The sequence below is a fragment of the Cryptomeria japonica genome, chromosome 10 (genome assembly GCF_030272615.1).
Source record: "Cryptomeria japonica chromosome 10, Sugi_1.0, whole genome shotgun sequence".
In the NCBI taxonomy this organism is placed as follows: domain Eukaryota; kingdom Viridiplantae; phylum Streptophyta; class Pinopsida; order Cupressales; family Cupressaceae; genus Cryptomeria; species Cryptomeria japonica.
The window spans coordinates 318,974,270-319,001,796 of NC_081414.1; the positions used below are offsets into that span (position 1 = coordinate 318,974,270).

Below are 27,527 nucleotides of genomic sequence, written 5' to 3' on the forward strand. Positions count from 1 at the left end.
ATTTCTGAATTGAGGACCAAGAACAAACAGGATCCTTCAGCTCCTAAATTCAACTTCGTTGTTGGAAAGGGTAAAACCAAAGGTGAGTCTTCAATTCAAGAGACTCAAGTCCATGATGAAGTTGAAGGAGAAGAAGAAGAAAATGAAAGTGAACAATGGCAAGAATAAGAAGATGAACCAGAGAATGTGCAAGAATAGGAGGAAGGAGAATTTGATGAGGAGGGATTACCTGAAATCCCAAGTACTTCTTGATCTCAAGAGACACACGAAGGTGTTCCTCCTACATCATGTGATATTACAAGCACTACCTCGGACTCTGTTACTAGTGTTATTCTTTTGGGTTCCACTGAGTCATTTTCTTCACAAGCTCCTCAAACTCCTGTTATTCCTTCTACTTCCACAAGTGAATCTGCCCTTGATACACCTCATGACAAACTTGATACTATTTTTCTTCCCAATTTGTCTAAGATTACTTCTTCCATGTTGGAAGATTTTGAAAATTTCATGTCAGAAACCCAAGTTCCTCCACAAGTTTCTACCATATCGAATCCACCTGCCATCGTTACCTTAACTTCACCCATTGTTACTACTAGTGTTCGATCTCGAGAATTTTCTACGCAAGTCTTAACTTCTGGAGTAGATGAAGATTCATCATTTCCACCTTGGTTAGTGTCTAACACTCCCAAGAGGAAAAAATAGGTTGTATCTCCAGATGATTTTGATTGTAATCAATTGGTTCATGTTAAGCCCAAGGTCACAAAGAAAGCCAAGACTCTATCTCGATTGAGAATGGATCAATCAAAGAACAAGTATGTGGAAATGGCTATTCCTCCTCCGGACACGGACTTGGATAAAGTACAATCTACAGATTATATCATTAAAATATTTGATCTTGGCAAACAAACATGTGATGGTACAATTGAAGATGCTCAAACTTCTTTCCAGCATCTTGTGGCAATGTTCAATGAAGAGAAAGTTAAGAAACATAACTTGAAGAAACAAGTTGTTCGGCTCACAGAGGTCTTGATCAAAATTACCAAATCATCAGAGGTAATTGAGCCGGTCACTTCTTTCGTGGATGAGAAAGTTGTTAAACAAGCTAAACAGGTTAATTCTCATGGGAGAACAGTGGGTGAATGGATGGATAGATTGTTGAGCCAAGGGACTCATCTCCTATGTTTAGCAATCACTCTTGTAAACAACTTGGAGGAGGTAAAAATTGGAATTGATAAAACTTTGAATTTGTTTAAGAAATGAATTGGAAGCACATGAGAAGGACTTCGACTCTTGGTTGAAGATAGAATATTTCCATTTGGATGTTCTAGTTGAAAATGGAGTGATCCCTTCAAGGGATATGTATGTTGAGCGAAGAAAGATTATAGAACATCAAATAAACACAATGGAAATGTTGATCAAAGATTTGAGGAAAGCACAAAAAGAATGTAATGATAAAGGGCAAGACATCATCAAGAAGATATCACCTCTTCCTTGCACTTTCCTCGATGAGAACCAGAAACCCCTTCATGAAGATATCATCGTCAAAGAGTTCAGTCTGCTGATTGGTGAAGAGGTCAATAAACAAGCTTTCTCATTGTCCTCAATTGACAAGTTGGTGGATATCCAAGTCAATCTAGTTGATCTAGCCTCACTTTTGAAGAAGCACAAGAAATTCTACATGAACCTCAAAGATTCTATCACCTGGGTCAAGGTCATCACAAGTCACACTAAAGGACATGATGAGTAACAGATGAAAGCAGCTTTGCAAAAGTTTGAGGAATTCATGCAGTAGGGTCAAAATGGAGTGTCTGGTGACACTTAATAATTTTCATAGTAGATGCATTTTTTGAATAAAACATTGACACCTCAAGTGTCATTCTATATTTAGTTTTTGCACTTAGGCAATGCACGAGTCTGAAGTCAAATAGGACTCTTCTTTGAATTAGTCATCATTTTTCCTAGATTTTTTCAGCACACCTCTCCTATATATATGAGGTTGCTTCTTGTAATTCATATCTATTATCTTTAATATATATGTCGAAACTCTGTCGAAGTGAAGTGCAAAAGTGAAACTTTGTGTTCCTATTGTGATTTACAAAGTTGATGAAATAAGAAGAAAGCTTTCACATCTAGACTTTGTGTTGGATTCATTTGTGGTTTGTGGTGAGAGTGTACTTATTTTATTTTTATTATAAAAACTTATTTTACTCAAGTAAAGGTGTGTTGAGAAAATATTGTTAAAGCGTAGAGGCAATTGTTAGTTTGTGAACTTTGTGTCATATCTTGACTATTATTAATATCTAATTTAGGAATCAGTGATGGTTTGTGCAATTGCAAGGTCTCTGAGAACTTCCCTTCTCAACAAGAAACTCACCTCAGGTAACTGAGCGTTGATGAAGAAGCACTTCAAATTTTCAATAGTGGGTTGAGCCACCATTGGAATTATGTTAGACAGCTTGTTAAATTTAGCCACAAAATCTCACATGGGTTCTTGTGGCTCTTTTTTCATTTGAGTCAACTATGCTAGCAATGCATGAGCATCTTTTGTAGGTTTGAACCTCTCTTCAAACTTTGTTTAGAGTGTTTGCCAATTGGTTATGGTTTGTGGTCCAAGATGATAGAACCATTCAGCAGCATAACCTTTGAGTGTTTCAATGAACAGCCTTACTGAAACATCTTCATGTTCAACACCAAGAATCCCACATGCAATGTAGAAAGTAGTGATGTGTTCATCTGGATGTTGTTTGCCATCTCCATAGAACTTTGGGAAGTTCTTTAGCACTCCCCCTGTGATTCACTACTCTATTCTAATAAAATAAGATATAAATTTTAACTCCTATTCTAACATGGGTGGTACATCATCCTATCTTCTTTTTTCAAGATATATGTTGTTATTTTCCTCTCTTTTTAGGAAAGAATTTACAATAAATAGAAGTTATAATTCTTACAATTTCTCTGTTACAAATTAACTTAGAATGCAAGAATAATACAATATTGATAAGAAAGAAGCAAATTTTTCATAAAGGTGCAAATTCCTTTGTTGCTTCTTTAGGACGCGAAAGAGTTCTCAAGCTCAAAGTCTTAAAATTCACTATTGTCCTATGAACCTTTCTTTTTTACAAGTTCTTCTATAACCCAATGTGTTAATTAAGAAAATAAAAATAAAGCACAAAGTCTTTAAACTGATTCTTAACTTCACTTCTGATACCCTGATTTTACACCAAGAAGGGTGACTTTGGTGCAAATCGAGGTTATAACCCCAATTTACACAAGGAAGGGGGACTTTGGTGCAAATCGAGGTTAACCCCTATTTGCACCAAAGTCCCCCTTCTTGGTGTAAATTGGGGTTATAACCTTGATTTGCACCTCGATTTACACCAAAGTCCCCTTATTGGTGCAATTTGCACCAAAGTCCCCCTTCTTGGTGTAAATCGAGTTTATAACGCCGATTTGTACCAAAGTCACCCTTTTGGTGTAAATCGGGTTTATAAATCCGAATTGCACAAAAGTATACCCTATTTTCTTTTTTAATTTGTTTTGTCCAACTTTGGGAATCCTTCAAATCAATACTGCACTCCACTCCAAATGCCAAATTTCATACACCAAGACAAGATGACTCTGAAATATAGCCTACCTTGCAAACAATATGAATATTTTCTGAAGAAGGATGATGATAATGAAGATGTGTTTCCAGACACTTAGTCATTTTTATGCATCTTTAGTGCAATGGCATTTTTTAATTTCAATCGACACTTCAAGTATCATTTTGTAATAAGCTATTGACACCTGGGGAGTCATACCATGTATGGAGTAGTACACATGTCCTAATACAAATAGGTCTATAGTTTTGATTTAGTCACAAATTAGTTTTATTTTTCCTATTTTCATGTTGCACCTCTCCTCTATGTATAGGAGGATTTTAATTGTAATAAGGATCTTTAATCTTATGCAACAAAACTCTACCAAAGTGAAGAGAAAAAGTGAAACTTTATGTTCCTATTGTTATTTTACAAACTTGATCAAATAAGAAGAAAGCTTTGGCATCCAGACTTTGTGTTGGATTCATTTGTGGTTTATGGTGACAGTGTTCTTATGTCATTCTTGTTATACAGTTCTTATTTTTCTCAAGTAAAGGTGTTGTTGAGGAAATATTATTAAAGAGTAGTAACAATTGTTGATTTGTGAACTTAGTGTCATATATCAGCGCTTGTTAATAGAATTAGGAGTTAGTGAATTTGATACCATTTTGAAGACTTTGAGCTTCATATTGGTATTCAAGATAAAGTTAGTCGAAATATAATAAGATGGCATTTTTAAGACTTTGTGCTTTGTTGTGCCATCTTGGAAAAGAAATCTTAATTTGAAGACTTTGAGCCTCATTTTATCATTTGGAAAAATATTGTTTAAAGTTGTAATAGGATCATTCATAAATTTTGAGTTAATTTTTAACATTGAAATTGTAAGAATTATTGCAGCTCTATATTGTAAAATCTTTCCTGAAGAAAGAGGAGAGAATAACATCTATTTTGAAAAAGAGGATAGGATGATGCACTGCCCAAGTTTAGATTAGAAATCGAAAGTTGTATCTTGTTCTAGAAAGGTAGAGTAGTAAGTTAAAGGGGGATACTTCCCTTAGAAAGTGGGAGAGATTCAATCTCACACACTGTGGCTGAAACCACAATTTTGTAAACCTTTCTAGTTTGCAAAATTTTCAACCAACAAGCATCATTTAATTTTTCACTAAAATAAGTCACTGCTTTGCATTCTTGACTAAGAACAACCCCTATGTCCAAGTCGCTAGCATCTCATTCAACTTGAAATACTATATTGAAACCAAGTAATGCAAGTATGGGTTCCTCGATTACTCTATGTTTGATAAATTGGAAACTCTTTTCAGCCTTTGGTCCATTCAAATTGCCTTAAAAAACCCTTAATTGTGTCAAGTATAGAAGCAACTATATGACTGAAACTTTTAATAAACTTCCTGTAGAAACTAGCAAGTCCAGACAAACTTCTTACCTCATATGCACTCTAAGGTGTTGGCCAATCAATAATGGCTTGAACCTTATCCTTAACCATCTTCAATCCATCCTGAGATACTACGAAACCCAAATAAATCAATTTAATCAGCATAAACACACACTTTTTTCAGATTTATCAGCAACTTCTACTCATGCAATCTTATCATAACCATCCTCAAATATTGTAGGTGTTATTATTTGGACCTACTGAAAACCAAAATATCATTAAGATATACAATAACAAACTTCACTATAAATGGCTTTAAGAACTCATTCATAAGTCTCATAAAGGTATTAGGTGCATTTGTGAGCCCAAAGGGCATAACCAACCATTCATAGAGTCGATTGTTAGTTTTAAATGATGTCTTCCACTCATCCCCATGTCTGATCCTAATTTGATGGTAGCCACTTTTTAGATCAATTTTAGAAAAATACATTAAACCACTTAAATAGTCCATCAATTCATCCATTCTTGGAATTGGAAACCTATATCCAGTTGTAACCTTATTGATGGCTTTGGAGTTTGTTCACATTCTCCATTCACCTCCTTTCTTAGGTACTAGGACTATAGGAACAACACAAGGACTAAGACTCTCTCTTATCAACCCTTTCTTAAGTAATTCTTCAACTTGTTTCCTAATCTCCTCATTCTCCTTAGGAATCAATCTATATGCAACCTTGTTTAGAAGGCTAGTTCTAGGAATCAAACCCATGTGATGACTAACACTCCTCATTGGAGGCAACTCATTAGGCAAATCTGCCTCTACAATATCAATATGCTCCTTCAAGATTTCATGTATCTTCGTCGGTGAATCATCCAACTTTATAGATGTAAGCACAACCTTGGGCTTGATTACCAAAGGAATCCCCACTTCTTCATCCTCCATGAAATGCAAAAACTCTATTCTACTCACCATCATTATCTTGCTACTACCAATACTACTGTTGCACTCTTCTTTTTCTTGCAAAGGTAACAAAGTATGCTTGACAGCATTCTTCTCCAACGTATAAGTTGTATTCCTCCCATCGTGTGTGGTCTTCCGATCAAATTACCAAGGTCTACCAAGCAACACATGACACACATCCATGGGCATGATATCACACATGACACTATTATTATAACTTCGAATTTGAAATTCCACTAAGGCCTATTCATCTACTAATAACAGATGCCCCTTTTGTAGCCAACAAACTTTATAAGGAGAAGGATGTTTAATTCTTTTAAGGCCTAGTTTTTTCACCATGTCAACAGCCACAAGATTATCATTACTACCAATGTCAATAATCAATTTTCAACACTTACCTTTTGCCTTGCATTTTGTTTTGAATAAATCTCTTTGTTGCACTGGTTCAAGGCTCTCCTTCAGTGGCTTCAACATCTTTTAAATAGCAATGACTCTAGAGACTCCAGTTCCTCATTGTCATGAGCAGGTAATTCTACACTTTCTTGGTCTGCTTCTACAATCAAATTGTTTCTTTTACTTTGTATGACCTCCTTGTGAAAACTTAGAACACTACCACATTGCTTTCCTATCCTCTCAAACAAGATTGTAATAATGTCCCTCACAATTGAATTCTACTTTTTTCACTCAAGCTTTTCCCCTTCCACACAACCTTAACTCCAAATTTCCTTCAACAATTATAGATATCCAAAATGTTTATAAAAGAGGATTTTAAAAGGTAAAGGATCTAGAAAGAAATAGGAAAGGAGCAGGAAAGTTTCTAAAAATAGCATTCCATTATTTTTTAACAAAAAGGAAAATTTAAAAAGATGTGTTTCATACTTTCAAGACATGACCAAAAAGGGAAATTAACTAGTTGAACCACATTGCATTTTAGTCTATCTTGAACAACTAGTTTATGATGTAAAACTTTTCATGCCAACAATTATGTCGTTGCATCATTTTTTTATTTTCATATTTGTGCACTCATTTTGATCCACCTTTTGAATAATATCTACAATTTTCCATTTGCAATTTGGACGAGATGATATTCCAATGATGAAGGGATTGAAAAATGATTTCCTTTAACAAGAGAGAATTGAAATGATTAGAATACGACCATCTCTAGTCCTTAAAAAATTTACATTCCTTGGAACTACAAATTTTCATAGATAGTTGAAGAGAAACTAATGATTGCACAAACATCCAAAAAAAGACTATAACCTAGATTGATTTTATTAAGGATATAATCTTTGACAATTTCTTCCAAGGTTTACTTAACGTCCATCCAATTCTTCACTTCTTTAAATAAATTTTCATATAAAATTTGGGTAGCAATTTCAGTGGGATCAATATTGTAATCCATGCACATCCAATATGACAAAATTCTCCTTTTCATGTTATAATTGAGATAATTAAAGAAAAAATTGCATCCTCTTTTCCCTTCTTTGATTAAATGTATCTAGGTCTTATTTTAGCACCTTGTCCTTTGTAATTGTCCAATTTTCACAATTGAGTTTCAGTTACAACTATAGAAGTTTGAATCTTCTCATTATTAGGGTCAACATTTGATATTTTTCTAGCAGTTTCAAGCTTCCTTTTAAAGGATTTTTCTCTAAGTTTTCATCTCCAAGCCATTCTACAACCAAACAATTGAAGGAAATTAATACATTGGTTCAAAGCAAGAGACCAACACACTTGAAATATTTTTGAGATAGGAAGTAATAAGTTTATAGGGGAGTTGAGAAAAAGGGGCCAGCTTTTTAGAAAAAGAGATGGAGTAAATGGTAGGGAAACGATCAAATAAAGTAGTACAATAATCTACTGGAACAGACAAGCTTGAAGAATAAATTTGAAACTAAAAATTATGAGAAATGAAATCTATCAAATCACTCCAATAAAATTAAAACAATAAACAAATCTTCCAAATTTTTCAACCCAAAGTTTAAAATAATTATACCAACTTCAATCTTCATGATGTTCAACCATATTGAAATCTCTTCCCAACACCCGATCAGCATTAAAAATATTTTTAGCCACTTGATCCCAAAATAAAGAACATTTTTTGGATCATTCAAAGCATGCACAAAGTAGAAACCTATAGGTTGCCCATTAATAAAAGAAAGGGCCCAAACATAATTATGAAAGGGTCCTCATCTTGTTAATGACATATTTAGAAATCCAAGGATTCAAACCATAACAAATTCACCACTCTCATCTCTATGGCATGAAGTGAACCTTGATCTTTATCGAGAGTTAGGTATAGTGGAGATAGATGACCTATTAGGGGGTTTCAACGCTTGGAGAATGAGTAGGGATTGAGTCACATGGACTACATGAGCTACGAGAAAGAAGACGAAGCTCCTTTATTTTCCTCATAATGTTTCACTCTTCAAACATAATAACATCCTTGCAAGGTGTTGGGCTCAAGTTGGGTGACATAAAAGAAGAATGAAAATCAACATAGGGGACAAATGTGGTTTTGGGAGCAAACAAAAGTATAGGGTCCATTTTGACAACAATTGACACAGAAGAATGTGCAAAGAGAAACCTATTCTTTCTAATAAAACAATCTTGAATCAAATGCCCTTCTTGTCGACAATAAAAGCATGCATTGAGCTTGTTCAAATATACCATCATTTTGCTCTAACTCAATGCCAAAGACATACAATTTAACATTCTCAAGTAGAGGTTTATTCGATTAAAAATTTGTCTAAAATTTGTTTACACAGTTTAAACTTACCAAGTTGGGCCACAATAACCTTTAAAAAAGGTCTAAAAGCTAAGATTAGATATGGAAGCTCTAACCACATTGGATAACACAAAGGTTCTTCAAGATGAAAATCAAAGGTCCAAGTTTGTGTTAGGGTTTCAAGCAGATCCGAAGCAAATATGAACTAATAATTATATGCAGATTTAAATACAAAAGATAAAGAAATAAAACAGGACACAAATAACACAGAGATTTAACGTGGTTCACCCAGAATGGGTTACGTCCACCATACACAGCCGTCCAATCTTTCTTATTATCCAGCAAAAAATAGTACATCAACCTTACAATGCCTTAAGCATCCCAGCCACTTATAACATGCGTTTTTAGGGCAACAAACAAAGTCGGCCTTTTTAGGGTTTTATTACAATGTCGGTACAGTACTTTGCTGATCAGTTGCCACATTTCAACAATCTCCCACTTGGAGACTGATCAGGCTCCACACCGAACAATCTCCCACTTGGAGACTGATACTACACGACACCACTGTACATGCAACATCCGCTGGATAAAACACTAGGACTTGACTGGTATAAATTCCACAATTATTAATCAAGAAGACCAACAGAAACTGATGAAGAAATCAGCTTCTCCTGTGGAACTGCCTTTGTGAACATATCGGCAAGATTCTCACTTGTGTGAATCTTCTCAAGCCGTAACTGACCCTCCTCCAAAATAGTCTGGATGAAGTGGTACCTGAGCTGAATGTGCTTTGTCCTTGAATGAAAAGCAGAGTTCTTCGCAAGATGAATGGCACTCTGGCTATCAGTATACAATGGGCTATCCTCTTGTGTCTAACCCAATTCCTTCAGAAAAAATTGCAACCAAATCATCTCTTTGCTGGCTTCTGTAGCAGCAACATACTCAGCTTCAGTGGTTGAAAGTGCAACAACCTTTTGCAGCCTAGAAATCCAACTGACTGCAGTTCCCCCTATAGTAAAAACATACCCTGTAGTACTCCTCCGTGAATCAATATCACCTGCCAGATCAGAGTCAACAAATCCACTTAGAGCAGCATTAGATCCTTTGAAACATAATGCCTTCGTAGTAGTTCCTTTCAAATACCGAAGAATCCATTTCACAGCATTCCAATGTTCCATACCCGGATTACTCATAAACCTGCTCACAACTCCCACTGCATGTGCAATATCTGGCCTTGTGCATACCATTGCATACATCAGACTGCCAACAGTTGATGAATACGGGATGTTAGACATTTTATTAACCTCTTCCTGTGCCTTTGGACACATCTCCTTAGTCAATTTGAAATGACTAGCCAAAGGTGTACTAACTGCTTTTGCATCCTGCATGTTAAATCTTTTCAACACCTTCTTTATATACTCACTTTGGGACAAATTCAAGGTTCTATTTTTCCTGTCTCGTGTAATCCTCATACCGAGAATTTGCTTAGCTGCACCCAAATCCTTCATAGCAAATGACCTGGCTAATTTTTGTTTAAGATCATTTATATGTTGCATGTTAGACCCAGCAACAAGCATGTCATCAACATAAAGCAACAGGATAATATAACTGCCATTATCAAATCTCTTAAAATATACACAATGATCAGAATGACATCTATGATAACCGTGTTCAGCCATGAAACTATCAAATTTTAAATACCATTGTCGGGGTGCTTGCTTTAGGCCATACAGACTTTTCTTCAACCTGCACACCAAGTTCTCCTTACCTTTGACCTCATATCCCTGTGGTTGCAACATGTAAATTTCCTCCTCCAAATCTCCATGGAGAAAAGCTGTTTTGACATCTAATTGTTCAAGATGTAAATCATCTGCAGCCACAGGACTAAGTACAGTTCTAATTGAAGTCATTTTTACAACTGGAGAAAATATTTCATCATAATCTATACCCTTTTTCTGTGCAAAACCTTTTACCACAAGTCTGGCCTTATATCTTTTTTGACCTCCTTCCTCCTCCTTCAGCCGATAAACCCATTTGTTAGGCAAGGCTCTTTTTTCTGCAGGTAAAGGGACTAAGTCCCAAGTCTTATTTTTCATCAAGGAGTCCATCTCCTCTTTCATGCCTAGTTGCCACTGTTGTTTGGCATCCACCTGCATTGCTTCTTCATATTCTTCTGGTTCACCAGTATCTGTTAATAAAATAGAATACAAAGAAGGAGAAAATATTTCAGGGGGTCTACTTGTCCTCGTAGAACGTCTAACACTTGCAGGAGTTTGTGGGACAATCTGTTGTTGCTGAGCATCAGGTACCTGTGGCATTTCATTTTCAGGAATCTCATCCAACACCACATATTCTTGTTTGTCCTGTTCATGCTTCTTTTCCTGCATCTGTTCTTTATACATAACCTTCTCATTGAATATAACATCTCTACTTCTAATTATTTTCTTATTTTCAAAATCCCATAACCGATAGCCATATTCATCTATCCCATATCCAATGAAGGTACATTTCTGAGATTTAGCATCAAGCTTGGTTCTGTTTTCTTTATCAACATGGACAAAAGCTTCGCAACCAAAAGTTTTTAGAAAAGAATAATATACCTTTTTACCAGTCCATGCCTCCTTTGGAATACCACCATCCAAAGGGGTTGAAGGTCCTCTATTTATCAAATAGACAGCAGTATGTACAGCAACTGCCCAAAAATGTAAGGGCAATCCAGCATGCAATCTCATGCTCCTCGCACGTTCCATGATGGTCCTATTCATTCTCTCTGACACACCATTTTCCTGTGGAGTTCCTGGAACTGTCTTCTACTTTCGAATCCCATTTAAGGAACAGTAATCTTCAAATGCTTTGCTGCAATACTCACCTCCATTATCCGATCTGAGACACTTCAACTTTTTTCCTGTCTCATTCTCAACCAGAGCTTTCCATTTCTTAAAAGTTTCAAAAACATCTGATTTTTGTTTTAGGAAATATACCCATGTTTTTCTAGTTGAGTCATCAATAAAAATAACATAATAACAAGATCCACCAAGAGATGATACCTGAGCCGGTCCCCATACATCTGAATGTACAAGCTCTAACTTCTCACTCTTCTTCTCTTTCCCAACCTTGAGAAATCTGACTCTTTTCTGTTTACCATAAACACAGTTTTCACAGAACTCTAAATCAATCTTCTTTAGTCCTGGCAATAGATTTTTGGAGTGAAGGATTTTCATCCCTTTCTCACTCATGTGCCCAAGCCTATGGTGCCACATTATCGAATCTGTTCTTGCAACATTTATTGTTGTTGTCCCTGCAGTAACTTTATCTGTAGCAGCTAAGGTAGAGTAAGTGTTACCAGTACACAGATATAATGTGCCTACCTTCGCACCTTTAGCTACTACTAACGATCCTTTAGTGACCTTCCACATACTGTCTGAGAAGGTAACTATGCAACCTTCACTACCTAGTTGCCCTGCAGAAATTAAATTTCTTCTTAAATTAGGAACATGTCTTACCTCCTACAGAAACCAGTCATTACCATTCTGCAACTTGATCTTTATCTTTCCTTTTCCAACAATTTGACAGGGCTCATCATCACCCAAATATACCTGTCCAAAATCACCTTGAACATAATCTAGAAAATATTTTCTATGGGGTGTAGCATGAAATGAAGCCCCAGAATCTATTACCCAGGAATCATTAACATTATCCAAACATAAGATTACAGCATCTTGTAGAGTATTACTTGCAATATTAGCTTCCTTACTGTCATTTTCATTTTTGTCTCCTTCTTTGTTTTTCCGAGACCAACAGTCTTTCTTTAGATGACCAGGCTTTCCGCAGTACCAGCAATCTTTCTTTCCTCTAGATTGAGAGCGTCCTTTCTTTGACTTCCCTCGTGACTTCTCATTCCCAGGGCCTTTTCCTCTTTCCTTTGATCTTCCTCTGTTCTCCACATTCAAAACACTACCCGATGATGTTGGAGTCTCACCTGTGCTTTTCCTTCGCATTTCCTCGCTTAGGATAACACCAACAATATCATCAAATACCAAAGTATTTTTACCAGAGACAGAGTTACTTACAGCCATAACCAAGCTATTCCAGCTTTCTGGCAAAGAACATAAAATCAAGAGAGCCCTAACCTCTTCTGCAAAGGTAATTTTTACCGAAGACAATTGACTGGTAATTGTATTAAATTCATTTAAGTGCTCCGCTACAGATCCTCCCTCACTCATTTTCAAATTAAACAAACGCTTCATAAGAAATACCTTATTCGAAGCCGAGGGTTTCTCATACAGCTTAGCCAATGTTGCCATCAAATCTACAATCGTTTTTGCTTCTGTTATATTGAATGCTACAGACACCGCAAGGCACAATCGAATGGATCCCAGTGCCTTTCTATCTAAAATGTCCCACTCTTCATCTGATATTGTGGTCGGTTTCTTTGCCTTTCCTTCCAATGGCCGCCACAAATCCTTTTGATACAGGTAATCCTCCATCTGCATTTTCCATAACTAATAATTCTGGCCGTTAAACTTTTCTACCTTGAATTTGGAATCCTCCATTGCTCCCACTCAAATCTGAAAGTCCTGCCAATTTACAGAAAACCTCGCTCTGATACCAATTGTTAGGGTTTCAAGCAGATCCGAAGCAAATATGAACTAACAATTATATGCAGATTTAAATACAAAAGATAAAGAAATAAAACAGGACACAGATAACACAGAGATTTAACGTGGTTCACCCAGAATGGGTTACGTCCACCATACACAGCCGTCCAATCTTTCTTATTATCCAGCAAAAAATAGTACATCAACCTTACAATGCCTTAAGCATCCCAGCCACTTATAACATGCGTTTTTAGGGCAACAAACAAAGTCGGCCTTTTTAGGGTTTTATTACAATGTCGGTACAGTACTTTGCTGATCAGTCGCCACATTTCAACAGTTTGGAGACAACAAACACGTCCACAGAGGACCAATGTGTCATATTGCAAAACCACTTGAGCATGATCAACAAATTTAAACATACAAAAAAACACAATCTTTACTTATTGTTTCCAATTCCCAACCCTATTTTTTCAATTCAATTTTGCCCATTTGTAAAACTCCAATTCAATGTGAATACCTAATAACAATCTAGTTCTCTCTACTTGAGTGATAAAATGACATAATTAATAGTTTAATATTTGTAATTGAGTCTGATTTCCATTAATAATAATAAACTATTTTATAACTAGGAATAAGAAACACTATATATAGAAAAAACTCTAATTTACTCTTTAACTAAAAGACAATTACAACCAAGGAGATTGCTACAGTGGTATAGAATGTACACAAGTCTTCCAAAAACCATAGCATCTACAAATCTATTGGACTGGACCTTCAAGGATGAAAACTCTAATTTGCACCGAATAAAGAGGAACATGTGTGCACGATTGAATAGCTAGATGACTCAATTCATGGAATCGATTATGAGGGGTGCGCACATGTTCATGACATCAAGTGATTCTTAGGATTAAGGTGTCTCAACCTTAGAGTCCTAACATGCCAAATTAATTAATTGTTGCCTAATTTTGTTATCCTGAGATATAAACTTCCTAAGTTGTCATTCACTTTGTGGGACCTCTTGGTGAGGTGGCATCCTACATGGCAAGTGATGAAATGGAAAATTCTCTAATTTTAGGAAATTGGAACCCAATTAGAATATGTTATGTTTTGGGAAGATATTGTCATTTTGGAGTGGAAATTGATTTGACAATTTCCTATGTTGACTAAAGGGTCTTGGTTTTTTACTTCTATTATGTATTGGATTTGTAGTATAGCTTTTGGCATTTATGGTGGAGTTCGCTTTTGACAAGTGGTGTGAGGTAAGAAAGGTACCTATCCCTATTCATTGTAAATTCTATGTTATCTTTACATTGCATTTGGCAAGATGACCGTTATGGATGAGATAGGTGGTGTTGCCTTGGAAGTTGCTATGAGCAACGTGTTATGGTATTGGCAAGATATTGTTTATGACACAACTTACCTCTTAGATGTTGAAGATGGTTTTTGAATCCATGGAAACCTACCTCATTGTGTTGAGCTCTATATATGTTGATGCCATAGCTGATTTGAGAGAGGAGAGGAGTTTATATCACAGGGCTTACACTATTGGTTTTTTCTCCAAGATGGAACAAGATGTAATTCTTCATGTAAAGGCTTAGAGCCTGAAAATGTATTGTAACTTCTTGTTGAATAATACATTGGCTCAATGTTTTGGAGTGTGGGCTTTTTTACCGAAAGGGTTTTCCCCACATATATCAGTCTTCTCTCTTTTGTTTCATTTTTCTAGTTTCATGATTCTGATGTATTAAATATGTATGCAGTAATGCTACTGAAATTTTCTTAGATTTGTAAATTGCATCATCTTTCCTTCAAGGTTTAATGTATGGCAAAACAATTATGTTTGTTTCCGCTTTTATGGCATAGTAGTATGTGCTTGTATCAACATGTTATAATTTGTTTTGAAGAAACACATGATACTGTAGGTGCATACTGATCTCAGATGGCTTACTAGGATGCCTATTCCCTTCAATTGGTATTAGAGCTTTATTCCATGATTTGCATTGTGTTTGCATGTGAGGATTCATGGCGTTTTTAGTTCTGGGTATTTCTTTTGTTAAGATTTCTTAGCTTGGAAAGCTAGAGGAAATTTGTTTTGAAGGAATCGACTGATGATTAATCCTTTGATGAGTGGAAGTCTTGCAAGTGATCTAGTTTTTCAAGAGACGGCAGGCATTTTGAAGGATGATGAAGATGGAATTTTATGGAGTTGATCATGTACTTTCATTTAATATGATAGCATTATAACCCTAATGCATGGTGGTCATGAGAGTTTTCATGTTGGGTGTTTGATTTAGGCTACCTGGCAATATGGTGAAACTTGGGTTGTCTAAATTATGTTGTCAACGTGCTTATATTGGGTGCGCGTTTTAATCCCTAATATTGAAAGGCATTGTTTCATTATCCCCGAATGCATGGAGGCTATGGAGTTGATCAATTGATGATCTAGAAGCTTCTGAAATAGTCTATCTCCCTCGGATGCATGTACTAATGGTGGTTATGGAGTTGGCCTACAAATGGGACTGGATTCCTGATTTTCTTTTTCCTTCGGATTCATGTTCCTTGGATCTAAGGGGTTTATAGATTTTCCTTCAAAATCTATGATGATGCTCATCTATGATAGTCCATTGTTTTGGGTTAACTTGTTTGGTGTTTTTTTAGATTTTTGAGTCTACCAGATGTGAAGTGGGTATGGATATGCATGGGTGTTCTCAAACACAATGCTTTTGCAGGTTTTACACGATCAAGAAAAACTTGTAGTTTTGTGGAGTTGTAGAGGAGCTATTTTCTAGACCCCATTTCCTTTGGGTTGTTAATAGATGAGATAGTTGCAGTTGTGCATGCACGCTTCGTACATGGTGAGAGGAGGTTTGATGTTTTCTCTGCATTGGAGTGTTGGTACATGATTATTCATGACATTTTTGTGGCGATGCTTGGTGGATTCCTAGTCTATGGTGCATGGTGTGGACATGATTGGCAAATCGAATTTGTTCTTAATTCGGTGTTTGAATCATGTTGCCTACATGATTGTTCTCTTTGAGATCTCAGCTTGCATGTTACTGATGTGATAGTGGGTTTGCATGTTGCAATGATTGGATCTACGAGTTATGCAGTTATGTGGGCCGATCACCTATTCAGTTGCAGTGGGATAACTCGGATGTGGACTATCTATAGCCACGAGGTTTGATTTAGTGTTTATCCAAACTTTCTAGGTAGCCTTGTCTGTGGTCACTTGTGCATTGTTGTGGTTGATTTGAGATGAGAGAATGGATGGTAAGTGAGTACTTGGATAGTGGGTTATGGGGTCTTATAGCATGGTGTATTTCCTTGGTTTGGATATCTTGGTTTCACTTGGTATGATTAGTAGTATACTTGTATGTGTGTGGACCTGGATAATTTTCAGATTTGGGAGATAGTGTGTCATGTGCTTAGAGAGCTTAGTATCACGATTCAATGGGAGCTTTAGTAGTAACTATGTATTCATCACTTGGTGATGGATGACCTTCTTCAGTGATGCAAATGGTTTGGAGGGACTCTTAGATCCTGTTGTTGCAAAAGGGTTCCTTCACCTTTGCATGTACACTATTTGAGGATGAGTAACATCTTGGAGCCATGGAGGGCTCTTAAAGTATTTGGTTTGAGGTGTTTGTGGTGCTTGGCAAGTGATATTGGTTTAGAGTATGTTGGTATTACGTCATGGTAAACTCTTGATTGCACATTAGAGTTTTGGCATGATACATTGCTCTTGAGACCGTGGTAGGTTCCCTTGGAGCATGTAATCTCCTAGGAGGGGATGGTTAGATCACGATGTCATGATGGGATCCTAATTTAGCTGGTTGGAGCTTTCACAGTGATCTGGGCGATCTCTTTTATCAGGTGCATTGGTCACATGCCTTGGAACTTCATGAGAGTGTAGAGATGCATTTAGAGTTTAGCATGGATTGGTCATTTGTTGATGCTCATGGGTACATGGAAACTTAGGTGAGGTTGTAGTTCTCTTAAGATGAGAGACATTTGTTGAGATGGTTACTCTTGATGAGATTTCAACTGGAAGTCTGAGGTATCTCGGAGGAGCATTCTCATTCCCCACTATTGGTCTACTTGGTAGTTTATAACTTGAGAGGTATTGCCCATTGTTTCTCTCAGGTGGTTTATGCTTTTCTTCCATATTCAAGGATCTTGAGCTAAAGTTAGATGAATCTGGAGGATTCATTGTGAGAGGTGGATAGCATGGTTATCTCCTTGGGTATGTAGTTTTATTTCTAATGATCATAGGGGATGGTAGTGGGCTGATTTCTTGAAATGGGAAATGGAGTAGTTTGATCTTCTTTGAGAGGCTTACATCCATGAAGATGCATAATACATATGTTATGTTTAATCTCTTGAGGTTGAACGGGTTTGGATGTTGTTATTGCTTTTCTCTTAGGGTTGTAAAGGAGATCTTACTTGGCACAACTGGCACTTAGAGGTGTATGTAGAAGGACATACTACATGTTTATAGTTTAAAGTTTCTCTGGGTGGTCTTAGTGATCTTCCTGGATGTTCAAATTCACTTGGCATTGGATGTGAGGTTCTATGTGTAGCTAGAGTGATCACTAGTGTGTAGTCATATGTTGTCACTTGGGTGATGACATGGAGGTTCTTGTATCTCTTTCTTTTGTCAGATGTGGAGAACTTGGGAGAGTTGTGAAGACTTGCTGAGAGAGATGTTTTTTGCAACAGTTTTGTTTGCAAGATGTGCATATCTTGGTGGATGGTCCTTGGTACTACATGGTTACATTTTCTCTATGTTGTGATTGGTAGACTCAGTATGCCTTTGATCTTTTAGATTTGGCAATATCCATGCAATGGAAATTTTTGGATGTGTTTGGTCTTCATCGACTAGTTTGCACATGGAGCTTGTGCTTGCAGTTTATGGGTTGGTTATGCTGGTGGCATGAGTTTATTGATGTTGGATAGCTTTGAGGTATGTGTGAATGGATGGGTTAGCACTTGCTATGGGTGCTATTTTCAATCTCATAGGTTTATCATTTTAGGAGCAGTCATTTTGGTTATTGTTCCAATGGATGTTCTATCTTGTTTTTTGGAGGACTGCATTGCAGTTGCATTTCAATTACAAGCTTTAAAGTTGATGTTGTTGATGATTTTGTATAGCTTGTGAGCATAGTGGAGTGGTGGCAATATCTTGTAGCCTTTGTTATCACTAGGATCTTATGCTTATGTTCTTTGGACTAGTGTCTTGATGGAGCACGAGAGCATGTTTGAGATTTGTGTGGCTTCATGGATGGTTGTGATGATGCGGTTTCATTGTTTTGGCTCCTATGAAATTGATGTTGTAGACTCTTGACTAGTGTTTGAAAAGTGGGAGAATGTTGGGATTAAGGTATCTCAACCTTGGAGTCCTAACATGCCAAATTAATTAATTGTTGCCTAATTGATTTATCCTAAGATTTAAACTTTCTAAGTTGTCATTCACTTTGTGGGACCTCTTTGTGAGGTGGCAACCTACATGGCAAGTGATGAGATGACATATTCCCTGATTTTAGGAAGTTGGCACCCACTTGAAAGATGTTATGTTTTGGAAAGATGTTGTCATTTTAGAGTGGAAATTGATTTGGCAATTTCCTATGTTGACTAAAGGGTCTTGATTTTCAACTTCTATTATGTATTGGAATTGTATTTTAGCTTTTGGCATTTATGGCAAAGTTCACTTTTGACAAGTGGTGTGAGGTAAGAAAGGTACCTATTCCTGGTCATTGTAAATTCTATGTTGTCTTTACATTGTATTTGGCAAGATGGCCATTATAGATGAGATAGGTGTTGTTGCCTTAGAAGTTGCCATGAGCAACATGTCATGGGATTAACAAGATATTGTTTATAACACAACTTACCTCTTAGATGTTGAAGATGGTTTTCAAAACCATGGACGCCTACCTCTTTGTGTTGAGCTCTATATATATGTTGATGCCTTAATTTATTTGAAAGAGAAGAGCGCAGATCACAAGGATTACACTACCGATTTTTTCTCTGGGATGGAACAAGACGTAAATTTACATGTTAACGCTTAGAGCCTGAAAATGTATTGTAATTTGTTACTGAATAATACATTGACTCGATGTTTTGGAGGGGTTTTTAACCCAAAAAGGCTTTCCCCACATATATCTGTGTTCTCTCTTTTGTCTTATTCTTCTTGTTTCATGATCCTGATGTATTAAATATGTATGTAGTAATGCTGCTGAAAAAACACATGAATTATAGGTGCATACTGATCTCAGATGGCTTATTGGGATTATTGGGATGCCCACATTTCCCTTCAGTGAGATGAATAGGGGATTAATCTCTTGTTTCATGTTTGTCCTCCTTAATTCCTATCATTGCTACTGAATCTATTAATACTTATTTGCACGAAAACGGCATAGACATGGCTGCATCTAGTGATGAGATTGTTGAGATAGATCCTAGCATAATAAATGATTTTCAAATTTGCATCTAGTGATGAAATTGTTGAGATAGATCCTAGCATAATAAATGATTTTCAATTTGAAGACTTCTCCCTTGCGGACCATGAAGAGGTAACCGACCATATGACAATTAAACAAGAAAGGAGATTGCTGCAACGGTATAGGTTGTACAGCAAAGCTTCTGGGAAGAAGAATGGCATCATAATCATTAAAAATGCCATTAATGGAAGAAAAACGACATTGATCACCAAAAATGCCATTAAACTTGATGGCATGTTCAAGGAGTTTTAGTCGAAATGCATCTCACCAGCATTTTTAATTACAATGAAATGTCCCTCAGCTTTCAAAATTAGAAGCAACCTGATTCGCGCCCCCAAACAGATGATGCCAGCTTTACAATTCTCAGCTCATGACGAGTTATTACCTTCCCATCTCTCATTAAATTACTTCTGTCAACCTATATTCTGTTCTATTACTGTCAAACCATATTTTATTCCAATGACTTATCTTCTGATAAGCGATTGTCTATTTTATTAACTTGTTGGTTCGTTCTTTTAGGCCCATGAGCATCTTCCTTGGGAGCTGTTGTAGACTTCACCGTGTACATTCTCTACTCTGATTAAACCTATTTTAGACATTTGATTATATTATTACTCTGCGCATTAAATGTTTAAAGCTTAGAACCCAATTCTGCACCTTGCTAGTGATGGCCAAATTGAAAACAAAAAAACCTAGACTAAATGGAACAGTACTGAGAAAGCTATAGGTAATGATCGTACTCTTAAAATTCATACAAGCAGATACCATAAAAAGCAAGCTTTAGACAAACAAAAAACAAAAACAAACATTGCATTACTTTGTGCGTCTATTCTTCTGAGTAAATTTATCAATGGACTGCAGAAAATCATTTGCACATATCTTTTTGAGTGATGTACCTGTAGAATGATACAGCTGAAACAAAGACCCAGCCATCAATGAAAAAAATGTTTGATGTTGCACAAGCAATCCTTTTAAGTATCAAAATGAAATACTAAATTAGCAGTATTCCAAAATAATATCATCTGCAGGGGAATCCCTGAGGATGGGTAACGCAATCATCCACCTTGATAAGTTTGTAGTCTTCGTATAGACTACCAATAATAGCTACCAAGACTTTGCTCGTGAGAAAACCAAAAAAAATAATTCAAAGAGAACCAAAAATAGTTAAAAAAGAAGCATAGATTGAGATGAAGCTTTCGAAGTAATGGGAGCAATTTTAAATCTATACAATGTCTTTGAGAATTAATGATAATAGATTTCATAATTACCGGAGGGCATGCCATTGTTAGAGAAATAAGAATTTAAGCAACTAATGAAAATTGCAATGACAATCACGCTATAATTGGCAAAATCAGCCATTGTTGAACATCACATTAAGAGACAACATTACATGTTATATATGTAGTTTGAAAAGAAACAAATATAATAAGACATTGTCTGTACATTATCTGCCCAATGATGCAGATTCCTTTAAGATCACAATTCATAAATGAATTATTCTGATTTGAACGTTTTCACTTCAACCTTATCCGCAAACTTAACTCTCCGCTGTTGCATACGCTGCAATAGTAAGCACAAAAACACATTTAACTTGCATCTCTTACTATCCTAAATTGCTGTAATAATGATGTTAATTTGGCTGTAAGAGAACCAGTTGCATAAAGAAAAATAAAATAAAAGGAAATAGGTTAAAACTTGGGCACAGTTATATTGAAATAAGCACTAACTAGGGCATTTAGCTTACCAGAATTTTGCAATGAAGATGACAATCACGGGTCATTTGAACAAGGTGATTTCTGGCAGTCTCTTCTACCCTTAGAGCACTCCTAGAAGCATCTTTCAACTGTAATTGAGCAGTTAGATTAGAGAAACAATATTCTATTGTTCCATTGATATTCGTACTGAGTAAACATTTTGCCATATTCATACAAGCAGAAATTCTTAAAAACTCGCAATAAATCATGATTTATCTTTTGATTCTTTTCTCACCCCCTATAACAAGTTTTTCCCCAAAAGAGTCGGGAATGTGTGCCTCTGATATTAAATGGATCAAAGCAATATATTGCCTGAAATTTTGTAATTTACTTGCAATTTTTCCGAAAAATAATGATTTTGTTTGCTTCAATTGCAATTTTTTGCTCCAAAATTCTAGGGTTAGGTTCTGACTTTTACAATAATTTTTTCTGATTTTCCCCTAGCACAAACTGTATTTTTTCCCAATTTAGTCCCAATAATTTGAAAAAGTCTTTATCGTTTGATTTGACAAGTATATGGCTGCAGTGATACAGAATGGGTTCGTATACGGCTATTTCCAACAAGTTCTCAGTTTGTGCATAAAGCTTTTACTAAACTTGGTAACAGTAAAACTTAAAACCATAGGAAAAAAAATAGCAGTACGATGACAAATTGCCAGGAAAAAAAAAATAGTGCGACATTGGAATATTGTACCTGTGAATGCGGTATGGAACACAGAATGCCAGTCCCTTTGCCCTTTGCAATCAAATATTTCTCCATCAAATTTCTTACATTGGTGAGTTCACTCATCAATGCCACTGCCAGTGTTTCTGTTTCTCTTAACTGTCTTTCAGAGAATTCTGATGCCTTTTCTGCTTGAAGACGAAACGATGCACAATCTGAGCACAAGCAGATTCCTTTGCATGAACGATGGCTAATTTTTAGAATTCCCTTAGAAGGCACTGATGCAGGTGTGTGTAATGGAGAGGGAACTTCACTGCAAGTTGGAAACAAAGTAATATCAGAAGAACCACACGGAGATGGAGAAGGTGATTTGTGATCAACTAGACTTATACTCTCTGAATCCGCTGTTGGGAATTTTTGTGTTAGGGGTGGAGAAATACACTGCCCGTTGGAAAAAACTAAAGAACTGGATTTGCCGGAGGACTGACTTGCCAAAGAATTTCCAAGCTCATCAGAAGGACCATACAAATGACAAGCAGGGGATGACTCCAACTGAATTGAGGCAGACATTGATTGGCATTCAGTTTGATCAGGCTTAACACATCCAGTATAGAAAGACTCCCTGCTCGAGCTCTGATCACCAATAGCTGATTCTGATTGATTTCCATTCTGTCCTTGCCTCATATTTTCAACAAAAAGTGACTTCCTGCTAAGAAATTGGTCACCAGGAACTGATTCCAATTGGTTTCCACTTTGTTCAAAATTAGCACGCCCAATGGATAATCCTGCATTACTCGGGCCATTATCATTGGCAGGCATTAATTCACTTGCATTCTCTTTTAGCTTTGCAGGTTTGGTAGCCAGAGGTTCCCTGCTAAATTCTTCATTTCCTGGGACAAACTCTATCTGACAGCCATTTTGTTTGAAATCAATATGTTCAGCACGGGGAGGGCTTCTGCTCGTACCTTCACTACTGGAATGCAATTCCATCTCAATGTCATTTTGTTCAAGCTTAACCTGCCCTGCACATGGAGGCCCCATTATCATTTTTTCATTACTGAGGGTAGGCCCCATGTCATTTTGTTCAAGCTTAACATGTCCAGTGGGTGAAGACTTCATGCTTATTTGATCATCACTAGGGATCAATTCCATTTGATTTTCATTCTGTTCAACCTTAACAAGCTCAATGCACTGGGGCTCCCTACTCATTCGTTTGTTACTGGTAGGCAACTCTCTTTGACTTCTATTATCTTCAAGCTCAACATTTGCCTTGGATGTGCTGCTACTGCTCAATCCTTGATCACATATGGCAGATGCCAAATTATTCTCATTTTCTTCACCCTTGATATGTTCAGGTATAAAGGGTTCCCCGGTCAAACCTTTGTCAGCATATATATCGCATCCCTTAGAGGCTGTGCAGTCTGTTCTTGGTGACAATCTTATGGTAGTTTGGGCTGAAGAAACCACTGAAACAGCACAGAAAGTCTTCAGAATATTGAAATGCAACATATTCAACTAACTTCCAGTGCTCAAAGAAAGCAACAAAACAAACACAAAATGAAATACAGCCCTTACTTGCAAGGTCCTTCGCCAGCTCGGCGCAAAAAGGCAACATTCTCCTGTAGCTACTGCTTTTTGAAGCTTCCAATAGTTTCAATTGTGAACTTGGAGAAAGTGTCTGCACATTTTTACAAGATTATCAGAACCCACATGACAAGATTTAACGAAAGATGCATGCCTCTTAAGTTTAAGTAAAATGCTTGCTTGAGTATAGTCTGGGTTTGAAATTTCATAAACATTTGTCCTTGTTGAAACAGATCACTCCATTGTAGCACTACAGGAAGCAACATGGCAAGCAACTCAAATCCTACATATGTATCACACTACCAAAATAAGAATCAAATACCATATGCCCTAATGCTGAGGGCAATTTTGTTAGTGTAAATTAAATAAGAAATGGCATGCTTTATTCACATCAGGTAATCCAGTTTTATTGACTAAAGAAAATGTTGCAAACCTGGGAGCAAAACAAATGACTTAAAAAGTGCCAACAGGTTATGGTATATCGGTAAGGTGGAGAAATGTCGTGATGATAAGTACCGCTAAAACCTGGCTGGGTGAATGCTCCACATGCTTACAGCTTTACTCCCTCATCGGTTTCTTAACCAAAAGGTGTGGAAGATTGTTTGCGTGTACTCTATCAAAGAACGACGATTTAATTGTTTGAATCTACAAGCTAACTACGTGCAATATATACTCTATTTTTATTAGCTTAGAAAATTGGAGTAAATCAAGGGATGGGATTATTGATAATGGTTCATCCAAGTCCTGAAGCTAAGGTGGAGTACTGTAACGATAATGGTCTCGATCTCAGCTTTGTTAATTGCATGATTCCCTATTAGTTGAACACAACCACCAATAGAATGTTGGAGGAATAGATACCGTTGGTATAAGTACTAACATGGAGGTATGCAATTAACAGGCATTGAATCCTGTAGGTTGGTAAACAAAGGTATCAATTCCTCCAAAAATTTCCCAGATAAATGATAGCACGGAATAGGAACTGAAAAATCAACTTACAACTTTTCTTTTGCCGGGGAATCTGGCTGACTGTCGTTTGGGGGGAGAAGGAGCAGCAACGCATCTACCCTCAATTGCTCCAGACTTCTGTTTGGCAGCAGCTTTCCCGTGATTTTGCAGCATTTCATCATCAGCATCGAGGTCAATCACCCCAACAGCCGATCGCAAGAATGCGGCAAATCTACTTCCAGAATACATCCATTTCGAACCTGGACCCGATCTGCGAATCCTCTTCAACTGTTCGAACTTGCAAGTCCCCTCTCCTTCCACAGAACGCTTGTTATCATTCAGATCAAGGCAGCCTCCCTCAGTCTCAGGCTCTTCTTTAACTTGGCCCGATAAAGAACCAATAATATTGCAAGCATGGGCATCTGTTACTTCACCTTCAGTCATTTCATTAAACACCGGAGCATCAGCTACTTCTCCTTGATTCATTTTATCCAACATTTGAGCATCTTCTATCTCCCTCGGAGCCACATTGTCCAGCACTTGAGCAACTTCTATTTCCCTTTCAGACATTTCCACTTGCACAACATCACTCTCTGCCGAATCTAACTCCTCCAAAGGCTTAATGGGTGTTGAAGTTGCATCATCCTTCTGCATTTCTTCACCTCCTTTTGACAAATCTTGATCCAAATCCAATATACTTTGTTCTTCTGAATCAGTATCAAACGCCAAACTCAAAACAAAAGGTAAAATTTCAGATGAAACACATCCATCCATCCCACTTACCCCACAATCCAAATCATTATCTATTCCACTTACTGTCACTGACTGAGGGGTATTCATTAAGTCACAGCCATCTCTGTAATCCGGCCGTGTATAGCTCCCAACTTCCATATCCTCCATATCCTCTGCATCCATTTTCAGCGAATTAAACGAAAAAGCTATACCGGCAGGCAGTTCCACGAAAATCTCAACCTCTTCATTACCAACAGAATATTCTGATAAACCGATCTTACCCTTTTTCAGCCGAGCCGCCTCCTCTACAGACTCGGTATCAGTTGACGGGGAAGTGAGCTTGGCGAGCTTTCTTCGTTTGTTTTCGGCGAGGGTGAGAAATTCGGCCTTTCTTTTGAAGCCGCCGCTCTTAAGCCTCTGCAAACGATTTGGCAGTGATTTTTCTTTGAGCAGCTTGTGAGCCATGCGCCGAGTTATCCTTTGAAGCGCCTCCATTGCTGCTCAAAACTGAAAAACAAAACAACTTTACACAGTGAGATGTCGAAATGCAGAAGGAGCTTTAGAGGCACGAGTTTTGGAGGGAAATTTGGGGGATTTTACAGCTTATGTTTAGGGTTTTTATGGGGAAATTTTTAAATCCCTGGAACCCGCGGGTAATTCTAATAATCAAATTTAAACCTTTGAAATTTTAGAAGACGCGAAACGACTTCAAGAGCCAATCAAGTTGAAGGATTTTCGCATTTCGGATTGGACTTAGGGACCGGTGGGGCGCCAAATATATTTGAGTTTGTGCATTTTGATAATATATTTTCAAATTTAAAACATAAATGAAACTAGATGAATTCATGTGAGGGGCACCCATTCCACTTCATCGTTAAGGCTATGGGCCAACCCAAAGGGTGAAAAATATTAGTTTTATTGTGTATTAAATTGTATGATTTTTTTCACAGATTCAAGTGTGTAATTTATTATATGATATTTTTTTTTAAGATTTAATTTTTAAAAAGATTATATATTTTGATTTTAAGTCAAAAAAAATCTTAAATGAATTCATTATATTCAAATGTTATGAAATTATGCTCTAATTATTTGTAAAGGAATAAATCTTACATTAAATGTTTAGATTAAAAATGTAATAGTTAAGTAATTAATCAAATTAATTTAGATATGAGAATTAAATTTAGATAAACAATGAAATATGCATTTATGTATGTGGGATTCGTGGGTTCAGTCATACCTCCATCAATAGAGTTTTTATTGAATGGACGTCATTATCGAAGGGGGAGTTCAAAGTGAATTTTGACAAGGCCTAGCCTGGCAATGTAGGCCCATCTAGGGCCAGTTGTATCATTGGGGACTCTCATGGTAACATGATAAAAGCAGCATCTAAGAAAATTCCTCTATACACAAATAATGAATCAAAATTTAAAGCTCTTATTCTCGACCTCTTACTAGTTAAATTGTGTAATAGCACTAAGATAATGACCAAAGCTAACTTGATGGTAATCATTCTTTGCAAACATAGAAGGCACTCAATCGATTAGAGAATAAACAAGATCACAAATAAATCATGGGGCATTCTGGATAGTTTATCTTCCTTTTTTTGTTATTGATTACTATCGAGAAGGTAGTAAGGTAGTAGACTTCTTGTCCATCCATGGTATCAATGGTAATGATGATGTCAATAAGTTATCTCACCGTATGAATATATGGGGTAGTAAAAATGATTGATTTGGTGTCAAGCTAATCATTACACTTCACTCGACATGTCACATCTTATGATATTGCTATCAAGATTCAACTGTGTGGTTTTTGAGTCAATCTCATTAACCCATGTTTCATTAGTAGCGGTTCACAAGAACTCGTCTCTCATGAGAATGAATGATCCACTTAGCACTCATTGCATCCAGGTGATGCTTGCAGAGGTGAACCATCGAGCTTTCCTAGGAGGTCACCCATCCCAGTACTAGTCCAACTCATGCGCACTTAACCGTGGAGTTTCCTCCAAGATTAAACCCACTTAACTTGCAACCCCATTTGCAAAACCTTCAACAAGTGTTGTGCCTTATGAACCATTTATAATAGAGCCCCTTTATCTCATC

The 27,527-nt window shown here is 36.8% G+C and overlaps 1 protein-coding gene across 2 annotated transcripts; it reads right to left on the reverse strand.

Moving 5' to 3' along the window:
* Window positions 1-21,077: 21,077 nt before the first annotated feature.
* LOC131036712 (uncharacterized) lies at window positions 21,078-26,057 on the reverse strand. 2 transcript variants are annotated; one of them, XM_057968673.2, is made up of 6 exons: window positions 25,707-26,056; window positions 24,745-25,598; window positions 23,740-23,842; window positions 22,195-23,630; window positions 21,491-21,589; window positions 21,078-21,306 (listed from the first exon to the last, which is right to left on the reverse strand). In XM_057968673.2, the coding sequence occupies exons 1-6, from the start codon at window positions 25,918-25,920 to the stop codon at window positions 21,241-21,243; spliced, it is 2,772 nt and encodes a 923-aa protein (XP_057824656.2). In that variant the 5' UTR covers window positions 25,921-26,056; the 3' UTR covers window positions 21,078-21,240. The 2 variants fall into 2 exon arrangements, with proteins under 2 accessions (XP_057824656.2, XP_057824655.2); XM_057968672.2 differs by having other exon boundaries at window positions 24,745-26,057.
* Between the last annotated feature and the right edge of the window lie 1,470 nt (window positions 26,058-27,527).